Source organism: Oncorhynchus tshawytscha, unplaced genomic scaffold (assembly GCF_018296145.1).
Source record: "Oncorhynchus tshawytscha isolate Ot180627B unplaced genomic scaffold, Otsh_v2.0 Un_contig_5651_pilon_pilon, whole genome shotgun sequence".
Taxonomy (NCBI): Eukaryota; Metazoa; Chordata; class Actinopteri; order Salmoniformes; family Salmonidae; genus Oncorhynchus; species Oncorhynchus tshawytscha.
This window is the reverse complement of record NW_024608883.1, coordinates 9,608-28,486: the sequence shown is the minus strand read 5'-3', so window position 1 is coordinate 28,486 and position 18,879 is coordinate 9,608. Positions and strand designations below refer to the sequence as shown.

Sequence of the window (18,879 nt, the reverse complement as noted above, 5' to 3'; positions counted from 1 at the left end):
ACTCTGGAGCGGGATCGATTTGGAGGTGGAGGGTCCATCATGGTCTGGGGCGGTGTGTCACAGCATCATTGGACTGAGCTTGTTGTCATTTCAGGCAATCTCAACACTGTGCGTTACAGGGAAGACATCCTCCTCCTCCCTTCCTGCAGGCTCATCCTGACATGACCTTCCAGCGTGACAATGCCACCAGCTATACTGCTCGTTCTGTGTGTGATTTCCTGCAAGACAGGAATGTCAGTGTTCTGCCATGGTCAGCGAAGAGCCCGGATCTCAATCCCATTGAGCACGTCTGGGACCTGTTGGATCGGAGGGTGAGGACTAGGGCCATTCCCCCCCAGAAATGTCCAGGAACTTGCAGGTGCCTTGGTGGAAGAGTGAGGTAACATCTTACAGCAAGAACTGGCAAATCTGGTGCATTCCATGAGGAGGAGATGCCCTGCAGTACTTAATGCAGCTGGTGGCCACACCAGATACTGACAGTTACTTTTGATTTTGACCCCCCTTTGTTCAGGGACACTATTCCATTGCTGTTAGTCACATGTCTTTGGAACTTGTTCAGTTTATGTCTCAATTGTTGAATCTTGTTATGTTCATACACATATTTACACATGTTAAATTAGCTGAAAATAAGAAAATTAACGCAGTTGACAGTGAGAGGACATTTCTTTTTTTGCTGAGTTCATAATAGTGAGACCCAAGGTACCCAAGGTTTAGTGTAGCTATCAGGAGATGCAGATAGCGTTGTCTCCCAGTAAAATGCACCAAATGTTGTCCTATAATCTTCACTTAGCCTACCAAACTATAGAATGTCAAACTCTACTGTTTCATCATTGATCACATCCAGATTAGAGTTTAGTTATATTATAAATGTTTACCCAAATCAATTTCATTAAATTCAACAAGGAACATGTATCTTTCTTTTCCACCTATAGGTACCCAACAGAAGTCCAGGAGAAAATTAAACCCTACTTGAAGAATAGGATATATTCTTTATTTGAGGGCATTGAAGATCAAGGAAAAATGACACCTCTTAACGACATCTACACAGAGCTCTACATCACACAAGGTGGAATTGGAGAGGTCAATAATCAGAATGAGGTGAGACAGATTGAGACAGCATGCAGTTGTCAAGTAGAACACGAGACATCAATCCAACTCAATGACATCTTCAAACCCTTACCTGGACAAGACAAGCTTATCAGAACAGTGCTGACAAAGGGAGTTGCTGGCATTGGAAAAACAGTGTCTGTGCTGAAGTTCATGTTGGACTGGGCTGAAGGAAAAGCAAATCAAGACATCCAGATCATCTTTCCACTTCCTTTTCGGGATCTGAACTTGATGAGAGATACAAATCTAAGTCTGATAGAACTACTTCATCACTCCTTTATAGAAACAAAGGTATCAGAAATCTCAGAAAACAAAAATATTGTGTTTGTTTTTGATGGTGTGGATGAATGTGGCCTTCCTCTGGACTTCCAGAATAATAAGATCTGCTGTGATGTCACAGAGTCAACTTCAGTGGATGTTCTTCTGACAAACCTCATCAAAGGGAATCTGCTTCCCTCTGCTCACATTTGGATAACATCCCGACCTGCAGCAGCCAATCAGATCCCTCCTGAGTGTGTTGACCAGGTGACAGAGGTACGAGGATTCAATGACCCACAGAAGGAGGAGTACTTCAGGAAGAGAATCGGTGAGGAGGACCTGGCCAGCAGAATCATCTCACACATAAAGACGTCAAGGAGCCTCCACATCATGTGCTACATTCCAGTGTTCTGTAGGATTTCAGCCACTGTCCTAGAGAGACTATTGGTTGAAGCAGAGAGTCGAGAGATCCCCAAGAATCTGACTCAAATGTACGCTCACCTCATGATCTTCCTGTCAAAACTGAGGACTCAGAAATATCCTGTAGAGCATGCCAACGATTCTCACTGGGATAAAGAGATGATTCAGGCACTGGGAAAATTGGCTTTTCAACAGCTAGAAAAAGGCCATCTGATATTCTATGAGGAAGACCTGAGAGAGTGTGGCATTGACATCAAGGATGCGTCTGTGTACTCTGGAGTGTGCACTCAGATCTTCAGGGAAGAGTCTGGGCTTAACCAGATGAAGGTGTACTGCTTTGTACATCTGAGTATCCAGGAGTTTCTGGCTGCACTATATGTGTTCCTCATGTTCACTAACGACAACAACAATCTGATGGCTAAAGAGAAATCCCTCTGCAACAAAAACAGTCTATATGAAGATGCAGTGGACAAGGCCTTGCAGTTTGAAAATGGCCATCTGGACCTTTTCCTCCGCTTCCTTCTAGGCCTTTCACTGCAGTCCAATCAGCATCTCCTACAAGGCCTTCTGACACCAACAGGAAACAGCTCACAGAACAACAAGGAAACAGTCAAGTACATCAAGGAGAAGATCAGGAAGAACCTCCCCCTGGAGAGGTGTATCAATCTGTTCCACTGTCTGAATGAACTGAATGATCATTCTCTAGTGGAAGAGATCCAAAGCTACCTGAGATCAGGAAGTCTCTCAAAATCTCAACTCTCATCTGGACAGTGGTCAGCTCTGGTCTTCATGTTGCTGACCTCCGAGAAGCTGGATGTGTTTGACCTGAAGAAATACATCAGATCAGATGCGGCTCTTCTCAAACTTCTCCCAGTTGTCAGATCCTCTAGAACAGTCCTGTAAGTGATTAGTCAAATTACATTCCAGACAGCATGCTAATGTAACATAATAATGAACATCAGTTTGAATGACTAGTTAGGCTGACAACTCAGTCCTTAAGGGGAGATTTTTTTGTTGGCACCTGTGTTTCTTGAGATGTTTCTTTTTTTCCACAGGCTGAACGAATGTAAACTCACCAAGAAAAGCTGTGAGGCACTGGCTTCTGTTCTCAAATCCAATTCATGCTGTCTGAGAGTGCTGGACATGGGTGGCAATAAACTCCAGGATTCAGGAGTGAAGCTGCTCTCTGCTGGACTGGAGGATCCACACTGTAAACTGGAGACATTGAAGTGAGTGACATTGTGACTGTCTCCACTGCAAAGTGAAGTGGATGTTGTAAATATGAAGAAGTACATTCTTCATGTTGTAAATGTAGTTATAGATTTGTGTGGGTTACTAAGCCGCATCATCTCTCCAGGTTGAATGATTGCAACCTAACTGAGAAATCCTGTGAGGTGATGGCTTCAACTCTCAGCTCAAACACCTCAAGTTTGAGAGAGCTAGACCTGGGAGGAAATGAACTCCAGGATTCAGGAGTGAGATTCATCTGTGCTGGACTTGAGAATCCACAAAGTAAATTGGAGACACTGAGGTAAAACTATCCCTCATCAAATCAAATCTAATTGTATTGGTCGCATACACATATTTATCAGATGTTATTGCGGGTGTAGTGAAAGTCTTGTGTTCCTAGCTCCAACTTAGTTACATTTATGCATTTTTAAAAACAAGCACACAAAGCACTTGAAAAAGCAATACATGCTCATGAGTAAAATCATGGAGGATAACACACAATACAGTCTGGGACTTATTTCCATTGTTAAGTCATGGAGGATAACACACAATACAGTCTGGGACTTATTTCCATTGTTAAGTCATGGAGGATAACACACAATACAGTCTTGGACGTATTTCCATCGTTAAGTCATGGAGGATAACACACAACACAGTCTGGGACTTATTTCCATTGTTAAGTCATGGAGGATAACACACAATACAGTCTGGGACTTATTTCCATTGTTAAGTCATGGAGGATAACACACAATACAGTCTGGGACTTATTTCCATTGTTAAGTCATGGAGGATAACACACAATACAGTCTGGGACTTATTTCCATTGTTAAATCATGGAGGATAACACACAATACAGTCTGGGACTTATTTCCATTGTTAAGTCATGGAGGATAACACACAATACAGTCTGGGACTTATTTCCATTGTTAAGTCATGGAGGATAACACACAATACAGTCTGGGACTTATTTCCATTGTTAAGTCATGGAGGATAACACACAATACAGTCTGGGACTTATTTCCATTGTTAAGTCATGGAGGATAACACACAATACAGTCTGGGACTTATTTCCATTGTTAAGTCATGGAGGATAACACACAATACAGTCTGGGACTTATTTCCATTGTTAAGTCATGGAGGATAACACACAATACAGTCTGGGACTTATTTCCATTGTTAAGTCATGGAGGATAACACACAATACAGTCTGGGACTTATTTCCATTGTTAAGTCATGGAGGATAACACACAATACAGTCTGGGACTTATTTCCATTGTTAAGTCATGGAGGATAACACACAATACAGTCTGGGACTTATTTCCATTGTTAAATCATGGAGGATAACACACAATAAAGTCTGGGACTTATTTCCATTGTTAAATCATGGAGGATAACACACAATACAGTCTGGGACTAATTCCCATTGTTAAATCATGGAGGATAACACACAATACAGTCTGGGACTTATTTCCATTGTTAAATCATGGAGGATAACACACAATACAGTCTGGGACTAATTCCCATTGTGGTCTTGTCACGTTTTCGTTTGTAGAAACGGACCAAGGTGCAGCGAATGTTGAGTTCCACGTAATATTTATTTGAAAGTGAAACTAAGCAGAGACCTAAACAAATAAACAATAAACTAACCTTGACTACAGAGATGCTACGTGCACTAACTCAAAATACACACTATCTCAAAACAATATCCCATAAAACACAGGTGGAAAAATACTACTTAATATGATCCCCAATTAGAGACAACGATAGCCAGCTGCCTCGAATTGGGAATCATACCAAACACCCAAACATAGAAAAACTAAACTAGAACCCCACATAGAAAATAATAACTAGAAAAAAACAGTCACCCCCCCACATTGACCTCCTCGACCATAGAAAATAAGAGCTCTCTATGGTCAGGACGTGACAGGTCCTCTTACAGTGCAGTAATATCTAACAATTCACAACAATACACACACACACATCTAAAAGTAAAAAAATAGAATCAAGAAATATATAAATATTAGTGCGAGCAATGTTGGAGTCCGGAGAATAAATAATATAAATGCATGTATGTGTATGTCACAGGAGTTTGTTGGTGTAACGGATGTGAAACTGCTAGCTAGTTAGCGGTGGTGCGCGCTAAATAGTGTTTCAATTGGGGACGTCACTTGCTCTGAGACCTTGAAGTAGTTGTTCCCCTTGCTCTGCCAGAGTCGCAGCTTTTGTGGAGCGATGGGTAACGATGCTTCGTGGGTGACTGATGTTGATGTGTGCAGAGGGTCCCTGGTTCGCGCCCGGGTATGGGCGAGGGACGGTCTAAAGTTATACTGTTACATTGATGCTGTTGACACGGATCACTGGTTGCTGCGGAAAAGGAGGAGGTATAAAGGGGAGTGAGTGTAACGGATGTGAAACGGCTAGCTTAGTTAGCAGTGGTACTCGCTAAATAGCGTTTCAATCGGTGACGTCACCCTATGGATGTATTTCAGGACAAAACTCCAGTGCTCTGAGACCTTGAAGTAGTAGTTCCCCTTGCTCTGCCCAGGGCCATGGCTTTTCGCGTTCTGTCTCCTAGAGATGAATGTACTTTGGTGCGAAAAGTGCAAATAAATCCCAGAACAACAGCAAAGGACCTTGTGAAGATGCTGGAGGAAACAGCTACAAAATTATCTGTATCCACAGTAAAATGCGTCCTATATCGACATAACCTGAAAGGCCACTCAGCAAGGAAGAAGCCACTGCTCCAAAACCGCCATAAAAAAGCCAGACAACGGTTTGCAACTGCACATGGGGACAAAGATCGTACTTTTGGAGAAATGTCCTCTGGTCTGATGAAACAAAAATAGAACTGTTTGGCCGTAATGACCATCGTTATGTTTGGAGGAAAAAGGGGAGGCTTGCATGCCGAAGAACACCATCCCAACCGTGAAGCACGGTGGTGGCAGCATCATGTTGTGGGGGTGCTTTTCTGCAGGAGGTACTGGTGCACTTCACAAAATAGATGGCATCATGAGTTAGGAAAATTATGTGGATATATTGAAGAAACATCTCAAGACATCAGTCAGGACGTGAAAGCTTGGCTGCAAATGGGTCTTCCAAATGGACAATGACCCCAAGCATACTTCCAAAGTTGTGGCAAAATGGCTTAAGGAAAACAAAGTCAAGGTATTGGAGTCACCATCACAAAGCCTTGACCTCAATCCTATATAACATTTGTGGGCAAAACTGAAAAAGCGTGTGCAAGCAAGGAGGCCTACAAACCTGACTCAGTTACACCAGCTCTGTCAGGAGGAATGGGACAAAATTCACCCAACTTATTGTGGGAAGCTTGTGGAAGGCTTCCCAAAATGTTTGACCCAAGTTAAATTTAAAGGCAATGCTACCAAATACTAATTGAGTGTATGTAAACTTCCGACCCACTGGGAATGTGATGAAAGAAATAAAAGCTGAAATAAATAATTCTCTCTACTATTATTCTGACATTTCACATTCTTAAAATAAAGTGGTGATTCTAACTGACCTAAGACAGGGAATTTTTATTAGGATTAAATGTCAGGAATTGTGAAAAACTGAGTTCAAATGTATTTGGCTATGGTGTATGTAAACTTCCAACTTCAACTGTACATGGGAGATGAGTAATGTAGGATATGTATACATTATCAAAGTGGTGTTATTTAAAGTGACAAGTGATACCTTTTATTAAATGTATTTAAGTGGCCAGAGATTTGAGTCTGTATATTGGCAGCAGCCTCTCTATATTAGTGATGGCTGTTTAACAGTCTGATGGCCTTGAGATAGAAGCTGTTTTTCAGTCTCTCGGTCCCAGCTTTGATGCACCTGTACTGACCTCGCCTGGATGATAGCGGGGTGAACAGGCAGTGGCTTGGGTGGTTGTTGTCCTCGATCTTTTTGGCCTTCCTGTGACATCGGGTGCTGTAGGTGTCCTGGAGGGCAGTTAGTTTGCCCCCGGTGATGCGTTGTGCAGACGGCACTACCCTCCGGAGAGCCTTGTGGTTGAGGGCGATGCAGTTGCCGTACCAGGCGCTGATGCAGCCCGACAGGATGCTCTCGATTGTGCATCTGTAAAGTTTTGTGAGTGTTTTAGATGGGGGGTGAGTGGTTATTTTCCTGACACCACACTCAGAGGGCCGTCTCGTCGTTGTTGGTAATCAGGCCTAATACTGTTGTGACATCTGCAAATTTGATGATTGAGTTGGAGGCGTGACCACGCAGTCATGGGTGAACAGGAAGTACAGAGGGGGCTGAGCACGCACCCTTGTGGGGCCCCAGTGTTGATCAGCACAGTGGAGGCGTTTTCCTACCTTCACCAGCTGGGGACGACTGTCAGGAAGTCCAGGACCCAGATGCACTGGACGGGGTTCAGACCCAGATCCCTGAGCTTAATGATAAGCTTGGAGGGTACTATGGTGTTGAAGGCTGAGCCAATGAGTTTTACTTACGTTTCACTTGTGCCTGGGATTTAATCCAAGGCGGTGCACTGGACAGCCGACATTAAAAGTCACAAAGTAATTTATGCTTGAGTTGACATGCGCTACATTTACAGTGAATGGGATCTCTACAAGTGTTGGCAAAATGTTGTCAGTATTGTCGACTGTCCAGTCGCTGCCCTATCAGGCCTTGGATTGAATTCCTCTTGTCACTATTTCAATTTTTATCTTTAACACTGAATTTTTGGAAAAGGACCCATAAATTAGCATTTCACTGTTAGTCTACACCTGTTGTTTAAGAAGCATGTGATAAATACCATTTTATTTGATCTTGGCCTTGGTCTCTGATGTAGCATACATTTTGTCAGCAGTTTGTATAGATGTGTCATGGAGTATGTACAATTATCACATGAAATTATGAATCGGGGCACCAGTCCATTATTTGACAAAATTGATCAGTTTAGTTGTGTTCATTTCAATTCAATAAAAGGTTCAACATATGAAATTAAAATTACACTTTTCTCCCTCACTTTCCACAGGCTGTCAGGCTGCAGCATCACAGAGGAAGGCTGTGCTTCTCTTGCTTCAGCTCTGAGGTCAAACCCCTCCCACCTGAAGGAGCTGGACCTGAGTGGAAATACTCTAGGAGTCTCTGGAGTAAAGCTGCTCTCTTCTGTACAAGAGGATCCCCTCTATTCACTGGAGAGACTGCGGTGAGTTTTACTGATCAGGTTCATGAGCACACTGATATAGTGATCAGTAAGCCATTGTAGACATCCAGACACGGGGTCATATTCAACACATGCTAGTTTCTTATTGGATAAGTTCAGGTAGTTCCTGCCCATTTTGTTCCGTGTTCTTCTCTTTGGTGTCTAGTGAATACGACCCCTATATGTCTATGCTGCTGTATGAGGACTTAGATCCACTTCCCTTCTTTCCTTCCCAGGTTAAATGATTGACAGCTCACAGATTCAGTGAAGGAATGGCCTCAGCTCCAAGTCCTTGGTTGTGGGAGTGTGCTGCAGTTATATGCTTCTGGGACATTTACAAAATTAATTTCAAAGTGCGTGAATGTAAATATTTAATGCTTCGAATCAACAATGATAACAGCTCCTTTTTAATCGCTCAATCAATCAGAGAGCCCTGGTGAAGTGGTGCCAGGAAAATACCTCTCCCTCAACAAATGCATCACTGGGGACACACTGCCTGCCCTCCAGGACAACTACAGCACCCAGTGTCACAGGTTCTCAACAACCTTATTGTCTTCCTAGTAACTCTATTGTACATCTTACGAGACTGATAGCTTTATTTCAGTGTATTTGATGTCTGGATTGTCATGTGTGTTGTTCTTATTGCTTGGATTTTTATTGTAGCATCTTGGGTTTTTGAAAAGCATGTTACAAATATATATATATTTTATTATAGTAATGTAGAATTATTCAAATTGTATGTAACCCTGTTTTAATCTTTGATATACTGTATATTCAAAATGAATAATACAAATGAATAATAGTCCAATTAATTTAATATAACTAGTATTTAATTTTAACAGTAAAATGAATAATAGTAGTTAGTTATTCCTATTGCCGTGTATGACTTGGGGCGCTATTCAATCTGTATAACCGAAGCGGTACAGATTGCACTATAGAAATGTAAAGTTAATTTCCAACTGAGCCGACATATTCAGCATTTACCCCCCCAAAATAATATTTGAATAGTTTATGTCCTTACAAGTAACTCTGCTGTAGGTATTACCTATCTTTTTATTTCAGTGTATTATAGGCCTCTGTAGTTTTTCTACTATTGAATACTAATTGCTTGGATGTATTTTTATTGTAGCACCTTGGGGTTTAAAACAAGTAGCATTTCTTACGTTCTATGTGACCCTGTGTGTTAATCTATGGTAACCTGTATTTCATGTTCCTTAAATATATGAAGTAAAACTGTCCTATTGCCGTGTGACATTGTGTCAATCTGTGATTAATTGAATGACTTGGTTTCCACAGCTATGAATGTTCATACTCACATATAACTACATATAGGCCTAACTGTGTGAACTCAATGTCTTTAAAAGGGGCAATCGGCGGCTTAAACTATAACAAAGTGGTCACGCTGCTGTTTTAGTGAAGATTTTTAGGGATGGGGCTGGAGAAATGTAACCAGTATCAAACTCATATTCAGAGTTATGGATGCAATACCTGATATTAAAATGTAACCATGTTTGAGGCAATACAGTGTTTGTTTACAATTACATTGTTAACAAACAGAAGTAAAACCAGCTTATATTTTGGGTTATGATTATGTATGACAGTTGAATTAATCTCATGAGTCATTTAAATTATATTCTTGAAGAATACTGTTGTCCCCCAGGGCTCTGTACTAGGTCCTCTCTTGTTCTCTCTGTACACCAAGTCAACTGATTCTGTTATATTCTGTTTATGCTCACATGGTGTATATTACCACTGCTATATGGTAAACTGTATATACCATTTATTCTAGTGGCACGTTGACTTATTGTCCCCCACAATGAAATCAGGAGGGGGGACTATGGAGCTGTCTCCGTTTGTATATTAGTCATAAATTATATCTCAGACACCACTGACCCAATTTGTTTACGAAAACTTGGGTAAATGATGTGTCTTGCCATAGCGATCCGACATTTACAAAATTAACCTTCATTTTTGTAATTTAGCAGACGCTCTTATCCAGAGTGACATACAGTAGTGAGTGTTTACATTTTCTTGGTACTGGTCCTCCATGGGAATGGTGCCCACAACCCTGGTGTTGCAAGCACCATAGTCTCTACTAACTGGCCAACTGAGCTACACGGCACTAGGTTACTTAAATTAAGGGAGAATGGATGATGGCACTTGAATGATGATAATTTGAACATTTGTGTGTGTATAGTTGTGTGCATTTCCAAAACGTAGTTCAGTTGCTGGAAAATGTTTAGTAATGTGAAATGCAGAAGTAGCCTAGATATGCCTACCTCATGAACAGATGTTACTTTTTCGTTGCAAAATGTTTTGTTTTAGTGTGCCTATACTGAACACATCCCAGCCAGGGACTCGATCTTTGGCTATGCAGGAACTTAAACAAAGAAAGACAAGTACTGATTTGTAGAATGTGTATTGTGAAAGCAAGTTTGCGCGGCAGGTATGTCCTCTGAAAGCAGTTTTAATCCTGATGGCTGGCAGTGAATTGAGTCTTTGTGCTGGCAGATGTTTGGAATAAATACGTTATGCGTGTTATCTGATAGCAGTTGGACCCGTCTTGAACGGTTGAAAAACAACTGAAAGACTCTTGTTGAACCTGAACGCGGGTTTTTTCCCCCAGAAAAGGACACTAGAAAACGAAGAAAATAAGAATAATAAAGGGTCAATTGGGGACACCAGGTGGATGTGCCACAACAAAGAAACTCCACCGCCTTGTACAGTATGCGGGCTAGTTGTCTGGAAAATGATTTGCAGGAGACAAAGACAGGTAGACAACTGTTCTGAATGACGTAAAAGAACATGCACCACTAGGAAAATAGGCGAGCCTACTGTTAATCCATGTGTTTACAGATATATGTGTAGTTAAAAGCTATAAAGTACAGCTGACTGCTAGGGCTGTGATGACACTGCAGGGATGGAACATAAATCACAGAAAATAGATGTGGCGCCAGCTGCAGCAGCCTGGTCTCATAGAATAGACGTAACATAATACATGTAAATCTGGGACACTGAAATTAGTATGTGTTACATTTGGTATGGTTACATAAGACACATGATAACTTAAGGCAAAAACAGAAGTAGGGTGGATGGTTTGGTGTATAACGCGAAGGTCTAGCAGCCCAACAGATGTGAGTTGGTTGGGTGTATAACGCAAAGGTCTAGCAGCCCAACAGATGTGAGTTGGTTTTGGGTGTATAACGCAAAGGTCTAGCAACACAAAGGATGCGAGTTCAAATCTCATCACGGACAACTTTAGCTAATTGGTAAATATTTTTGTCTGTAATAAAGCCTTTTTGTTGGGAAAAACTCATTGTGATTGACTGGGCCTGTGCCCTCCCAGGCCCACCCATGCCTGTGCTCCTGCCCATGTGAAATCCATAGATTAGGGCCTAATGAATTTATTTCAATTGGCTCAGCAAAACCTTTGAAATTGTTGCATTAAAAATTCTGTTCAGTATAACATGTTGGCTAACCCTTCCCCTAACCTGAACCCTTTAACCTAACTCCAAAGCTTAACCTTAACCCTAACCCCTAGCCTAGCTAATTATTTGCCAGTTAGTTAATGGTAGCCACTTGGCTAGAATTCGTAACATATCATACATTTTGCAAATTGGTAACATATTGTACATTTTCCAGATTCGTAACATATTATACAAAATTGGTGATGGACATTCTTAAAATAATACCGTACGCAACATAACATATCACACTAAATGGTCTGTATTAGAGGTCGACCGATTATGATTTTTCAACGCCGATACCGATTATTGGAGAACCAAAAAAAGCCGATACCAATTAATCGGCCGATTTAAAACAATTTTTTATTTGTAATAATGACAATTACAACAATACTGAATGAACACTTATTTGAACTTAATATAATACATCAATAAAAATCAATTTAGCCTCAAATAAATAATGAAACATGTTCAATTTGGTTTAAATAATGCAAAAACAAAGTGTTGGAGAAGTAAAAGTGCAATATGTGCTATGTAAAAAAAAAAACGTTTGAGTTCCTTGCTCAGAACATAAGAACATATGAAAGTTGGTGGTTGCTTTTAACATGAGATAATATTAATATTCCAAGGTAAGAGGTTTTAGGTTGTAGTTAATATGGTATTTATAGGACTATTTCTCTCTATACCATTTGTATTTCATATACCTTTGACTATTGGATGTTCTTATAGGCACTATAGTATTGCCAGTCTAACAGTATAGCTTCCGTCCCTCACCTCGCCCCTACCTGGGCTCGAACCAGGAACACATCGACAATGACCACACTCAAAGCAGCGTTACCCATCGCTCCAAAAAGCCCTGGTCCTTGCAGAGCAAGGGGAATAACTACTCAAGTCTCAGAGTGAGTGACGTTTGAAACGTTATTACCACACACCCAGCTAACTAGCTTGCCATTTCACATCGGTTACACCAGCCATTAGGCTGATAGGCTTGAAGTCATAAACAGCGCTGCGCTTGCGAAGAGCTGCTGGCAAAACACACAAAGGTGCTGTTTGAATGAATGCTTACGAGCCTGTTGCTGCCTACCATCGCTCAGTCAGACTGCTCTATCAAGTCAGACTTAATTATAACATAAATAACACACAGAAATATGAGCCTTTGGTCATTAATATGGTCGAATCCGGAAGCTATAATTTCGAAAACAAAATGTTTATTATTTCAGTGAAATACGGAACCGTTCGGTATTTTATCTAATGGGTGGCATCCCTAAGCCGAAATATCCTTGTTACATTGCATAACCTTCAATGTTATGTCAAAATTACGTAAAATTCTGGCAAATTAGTTCGCAATGAGCCAGGCGGCCCAAACTGTTGCATATACCCTGACTCTACATGCAATGAACGCAAGAGAAATGACACAATTTCACCTGGTTAATATTGCCTGCTAACCTGGATTTCTTTTAGCTAAATATGCAGGTTTACAAATATATACTTCTGTGTATTGATTTTAAGAAAGGCATTGGTGTTTATGGTTAGGTACAGTCGTGCAACGATTGTGCGTTTTTTTCGCAAATTTGCTTTTGTTAAATCATCCCCCAGCGTTGCATCGATTATATGCAACGCAGGACACGCTAGATTAACTAGTAATATCATCAACCATGTGTAGTTATAACTAGTGATTATGATTGATTGATTGTTTTTTATAAGATAAGTTTAATGCTAGCTAGCAACTTACCTTGGCTTCTGCTGCATTCGCTTAACAGCCAGGCTCCTCGTGGAGTGCAATGTAATCAGGTGGTTAGAGAGTTGGACTAGTTAACTGTAAGGTTGCAAGATTGAATCCCCGAGCTGACAAGGTGAAAATATGTCGTTCTGCTCCTGAACAAGGCAGTTAACCCACCGTTCCTAGGCCGTCATTGAAAATAAGAATGGGTTCTTAACTGACTTGCCTCGTTAAATAAAGGTATAATCTTTGTTTTTTTTATCGGCAAAATCGGTGCCCAAAAATACAGATTGTTATGAAAACTTGAAATCGGCCGTAATTAATTGGCCATTCCGATTAATCGGTCGACCTCTAGTCTGTATCGTGTTTACGTACAGAATAATATGAAATGCTCTGAAAACTGGTTGGCTGAAGAGAATTACTTGGTTGTATGAGAGTAGACTTCAGAAGAGTAATATGTTTCTAAACCCTTCTACATTTAATGTGGATGCATTATTATGATCCATTATTATGGATAATCCTGAATGAATCTTGAATAATGTGTGAGAAAGTTATATACTCTACATGACCAAAAGTATGTGGACACCTGCTCCTCAAACATCTCATTCAAAGTCATGGGCATTAATATGGAGTTGGTCCCCCCCTTTGCTGCTATAACAGCCTCCACTCTTCTGGGGAGGCTTTCCACTAGATGGTGGAACATTGCTGCGGGGACTTGCTTCCATTCAGCCACAAGAGCATTAGTGAGGTCGGGCACTGATGTTGGGCGACTAGGCCTGACTCGCAGTCGGTGTTCCAAATCATCTCAAAGGTGTCCGATGGGGTTGAGGTCAGGGCTCTGTGCAGGCCAGTCAAGATTTTTCACACCGATCTCGACAAACCAACTCTGACCTTGCGGGAGGTCCAGAGAAACTGCATTACGCCAGTGGTCACTATAGGTTTATAATGGGCTGCAGAATAACATTTTGGTGTTGTAGCGAATTTGAAAAGCAGCTTGACATGGGACACATACACACACACACAGCCTCCGGTCTCCAGGATCCTAAGATCATGAGTTTTAATAGCTGTGCTCATATAGCCTACTAGCCTATAGTCGTTAGAAGGATAGTTGCCATATGGGGGAAATAAATACTACTCTTAGTAAAGCACCATGGATAAGGTCATTAATAGTTGCTATTATGCACAGAAGTTTTGTCCTAAACTACGCAGCAGAATGTTGTAGCGAAATTGGGACAGCAGACTGACAGGGACTCAACCCCAGTTCTCTTTACATTCAGAGATGAGAATGTTTTTTGTTTGTGCTCATACCGCACTTTGGCCGTTAGAAGAGTGTATGATAGTATGAAATTGCCAGGGGGAAACTTGGGATGTGTGTGTGTGTTTTTAGATCAGTAGATTAATAAACGTGAGTGTGCAGTGACGCCTGTTCAAACAAGTGTGTTAGATCGTTAGATTGGTGGCCATTTGTTTTGTTTTTCCCCTACTTTTCACCACCCACACACACCTGCATACACACACACCTGCATACACACACACCTGCATACACACACACCTGCACACACACACACCTGCATACACACACACCTGCATACACACACAGCCTGTCCGTCTCTACCTAATACCGTATGTAACCATGGGTTCTCCTTCTGAAAATAATCGGTGGTACAACCTCTTCCTGGTCCTAATACTTATAATATGATGGTTATTATGTGCTAAAAGAGCAAGGATTTCCTTGCTACTGAAGCCAATTCTAAAGTATAGTTTCACCAGATCATCTAACTCAGGTATTTCAACAGTGGCGCGCACACAGCAACAGGCAACAAGGTAGACATGCAATTAACAAAATCCCCTATTTTAATCTTTAAATATAACTGCAACTTTATTCTCAAAATGTCAACTTTATTCTCAACATGTTGACTTTATTTGCGCTAAATTAAATTGAGAGTTTATTGATGCAGTGCCTTAGACCGCTGTGCCACTCGGGAGACCACTATTGTTGTTGTTCATTTCTTTACTATCAAATGAGGAGAGACAAACTTATCACACAAGTCAGAGTTATACTTAAACTAAATCTTTATTCACTTATTAATAAGGAAAGCATGTCACACCACACACAAGTTAATGATGTGAGTGCTTTGCAATAACGATTGCTGGTCGACAAACCACACTTAGATGATTCATCGAGAGCCTCTAGACAAACGATACAAATAACTTTTATAGCAAATATACACCCCCTTAGTCTACATGACAAACAACAGATGTGTGGAATGGGTCACAAGGTTAGGATTCGTATGAAAGATATATATTTTTTAAATTTCACCTTTATTTAACCAGGTAGGCTAGTTGAGAACAAGTTCTCTTTTGCAACTGCGACCTGGCCAAGATAAAGCGTAGTAATTCGACACATACAACAACACAGAGTTACACATGGAATAAACAAAACATACAGTCAATAATATAGTAGAACAAAAGAAAACAAAAAGTCTATATACAGTGAGTGCAAATGAGGTAAGTTAAGGAAATAAATAGGCCATGGTGGCGAAGTAATTACAATATAGCAATTAAACACTGGAATGGTAGATCGGCAGAAGATGAATGTGCAGGTAGAGATACTGGAGTGCAAAGGAGCAAAATAAATGAATAAATACCAGTATGGGGATGAGGTAGGTAGATAGATGGGCTATTTACAGATGGGCTATGTACAGGTGCAATGATCTGTAAGCTGCTCTGACAGCTGGTGCTTAAAGCTAGTGAGGGAGATGTGAGTCTCCAGCTTCAGAGATTTTTGCAATTCGTTCCAGTCATGGGCAGCAGAGAACTGGAAGGAAAGATGACCAAAGAAGGAATTGGCTTTTGGGCTGACCAGTGAGATATATCTGCTGGAGCGCGTGCTACGAGTGGGTGCTGCTATGGTGACCAGTGAGCTGAGGTAAGGCGGGGCTTACCTAGCAGAGACTTGTAGATAACCTGTAGCCAGTGGGTTTGGCGACGAGTATGAAGTGAGGGCCAACCAACGAGAGCATACAGGTTGCAATGGTGGGTAGTGTATGGGGCTTTGGTGACAAAACGAATGGCACTGTGATAGACTGCACCCAGTTTGTTGAGTAGAGTGTTGGAGGCTATTTTATAGATGACATCACCGAAGTCGAGGATCGGTAGGATGGTCAGTTTTATGAGGGTATGTTTGGCAGCATGAGTGAAGGATGCTTTGTTGCGATTTCGGAAGCCGATTCTAGATTTAATTTTGGATTGGAGATGATTAATGTGAGTCTGGAAGGAGATTATTTTACCTTTATTTAAAAAGGCAAGTCAGTTAAGAACAAATTCTTATTTTCAATGACGGCCTAGGAACAGTGGGTTAACTGCCTGTTCAGGGGCAGAACGACAGATTTGTACCTTGTCAGCTCGGGGGTTTTGAATTTGCAACCTTTTGGTTACTAGTCCAACACTCTAACCACTGTCAAATACCTAGGTGTCTAACCAGACACCTAGGTATTTGTAGTTGTCCACGTATTCTGAGTCAGAGCCGTCCAGAGTAGTGATGCTGGACGGGCAAACAGGTGCGGGCAGTGATCGATTGAATAGCATGCATTTAGTTTTACTTGTGTTTAAGAGCAGTTGGAGGCCACGGAAGGAGAGTTGTATGGCATTGAGGCTCATCTCGAGGTTAGAGGTTAGTTAACACAGTGTCCAAGGAGGGGTCAGAAGTAGAACAGAATGGTGTCGTTTGCGTAGAGGTGGATCAGAGAATCACCAGCAGCAAAAGATAAAGCACACATGGAATAAACAAAACATACAGTCAATAATACAGTAGAAAAAAAGAACATGTGGTGCCAGGTTAACAACTCCCTCAATGTGATCAAGACAAATGATGATTGTGGACTACAGCAAAAGGAGGTCCGAGCACGCCCTCATTCCACATCAACAACAAACTATCATGGTCCAAACACACCAAGACAGTTGTGAAGAGGGCACGACAAAGCCTATTCCCCCTCAGGAGACTGAAATGATTCGGCATGGGTCCTCAAATCCTCAAAAAGTTCTACAGCTGCACCATCGAGAGCATCCTGGTTGCATCACTGCCTGGTATGGCAACTGCTCATTCCTCGACCGCAATGCACTACAGAGGTTAGTGCGTAAGGCCCAGTACATCACTAGGGCCAAGATTCCTGCCATCCAGGATCTCTATACCAGGCGGTGTCAAAGGAAGGCCGGCCATAAAAATTGTCAAAGACTCCAGCCATCCTAGTCATAGACTGTGCTCTCTGCTACTGCACAGCTAGTACTACCAGAGCACCAAGTCTAGATTCAAAAGGCTTCTTAACAACTTCTACCCCCAGGCCATAAGACTCCTGCACAGCTAAACAAATGGCTACCCGGACTATTTGCATTGCCCCCCCCTCTTTTACGATGCTGCTACTCTGCTGCTCCTCTCTGTTTATTATCTATATTAACTCAATTACCTCACCCCCGCACATTGATTGACTCTGTACCCTGTATATAGTATAGTAACCCTGTATATAGCCTGACTACTGTTATTTTACTGCTGCTCATTCCTTATTTGTAACTTTATTTCTTATTTTTTACTTACTAATTTCTTTCCTTAACACACACTTTTCTTACAACTGCATTGTTAGTTAAGGGCTTGTAAGCATTTCACTGTAAGGTCTACACCTGTTGTATTCGGCACGTGTGACAAATAACGATTGGATTTGAATGTGTCGGAGGAAACACCGTACAGCTAAGTGACCGAAGTCAGCGTTCATGCGCCTGGCCGTCACAAATAGTCAGTAGAGCGCGATGGGACAAGGACATCCCAGCAGGCCAAACCCTTCCCTAACCCGGACGACGCTGTCTCGCCGTCTCATTCTACTACAACCGGATCGAACCCGGATCTGTAGTCACTCCTCTAGCACTGCGATGCAGTGGCTTAGACCGCTGCGCCACTCGGGAGGCTGGCATATTTTGTTTTGTTGACATTTGGAAGGTTTACCAACAAATTTGCTGTTTCCATCAGGCCTGTCATGACATTTTTTATCCAAAATGTACTTTGCACACATAAAAAGGTTGGCTGGAAACCTGGTTAATTTAGTTATAGATTTGTGTGGATTACTTATTTGCATCATCTCTCTCCAGGTTGAATGAATGCTGGCTTCAACTCTCAGCTCAAACACCTCAATGTAACGGGATTCTTCCGTCAAAGGAGAGGAGGACCAAAATGCAGCGTGGTTGAAATTCATGTTTGTTTTTAATAAGAACACTAAACATGAATAAACTACAAAAACGTGTAAACCCAAACCAGTCCCGTGTGGAACAAACACTGACACAGGAGACAATCACCCACAAAACCCAACACCAAACAGGCTACCTAAATATGGTTCCCAATCAGAGACAATGACTAACACCTGCCTCTGATTGAGAACCATATCAGGCCAAACACAGAAACAGACAAACTAGACACACAACATAGAATGGCCACTCAGATCACACTCTGACCAAACAAAACATAGAAACATACAAAG

At 41.5% G+C, this 18,879-nt stretch overlaps 1 protein-coding gene across 3 annotated transcripts in view; it reads left to right on the top strand.

Moving 5' to 3' along the window:
* LOC112237777 (NLR family CARD domain-containing protein 3) overlaps positions 1–9,425 on the top strand; it is a 28,802-nt gene extending 19,377 nt beyond the window's left edge. For 2 of the 3 annotated variants that reach the window (XM_042313796.1, XM_042313797.1), the window contains exons 4-8: positions 933–2,684; positions 2,841–3,014; positions 3,143–3,316; positions 8,003–8,176; positions 8,410–9,425. In XM_042313796.1, coding sequence (XP_042169730.1) covers positions 933–2,684; positions 2,841–3,014; positions 3,143–3,316; positions 8,003–8,176; positions 8,410–8,422 — 2,287 coding nt within the window. In that variant the 3' untranslated portion in view covers positions 8,423–9,425. The remainder of the gene's footprint in view (positions 1–932; positions 2,685–2,840; positions 3,015–3,142; positions 3,317–8,002; positions 8,177–8,409) is intronic. The other variant, XM_042313798.1, reaches the window with a different exon arrangement.
* Positions 9,426–18,879: the final 9,454 nt, after the last annotated feature.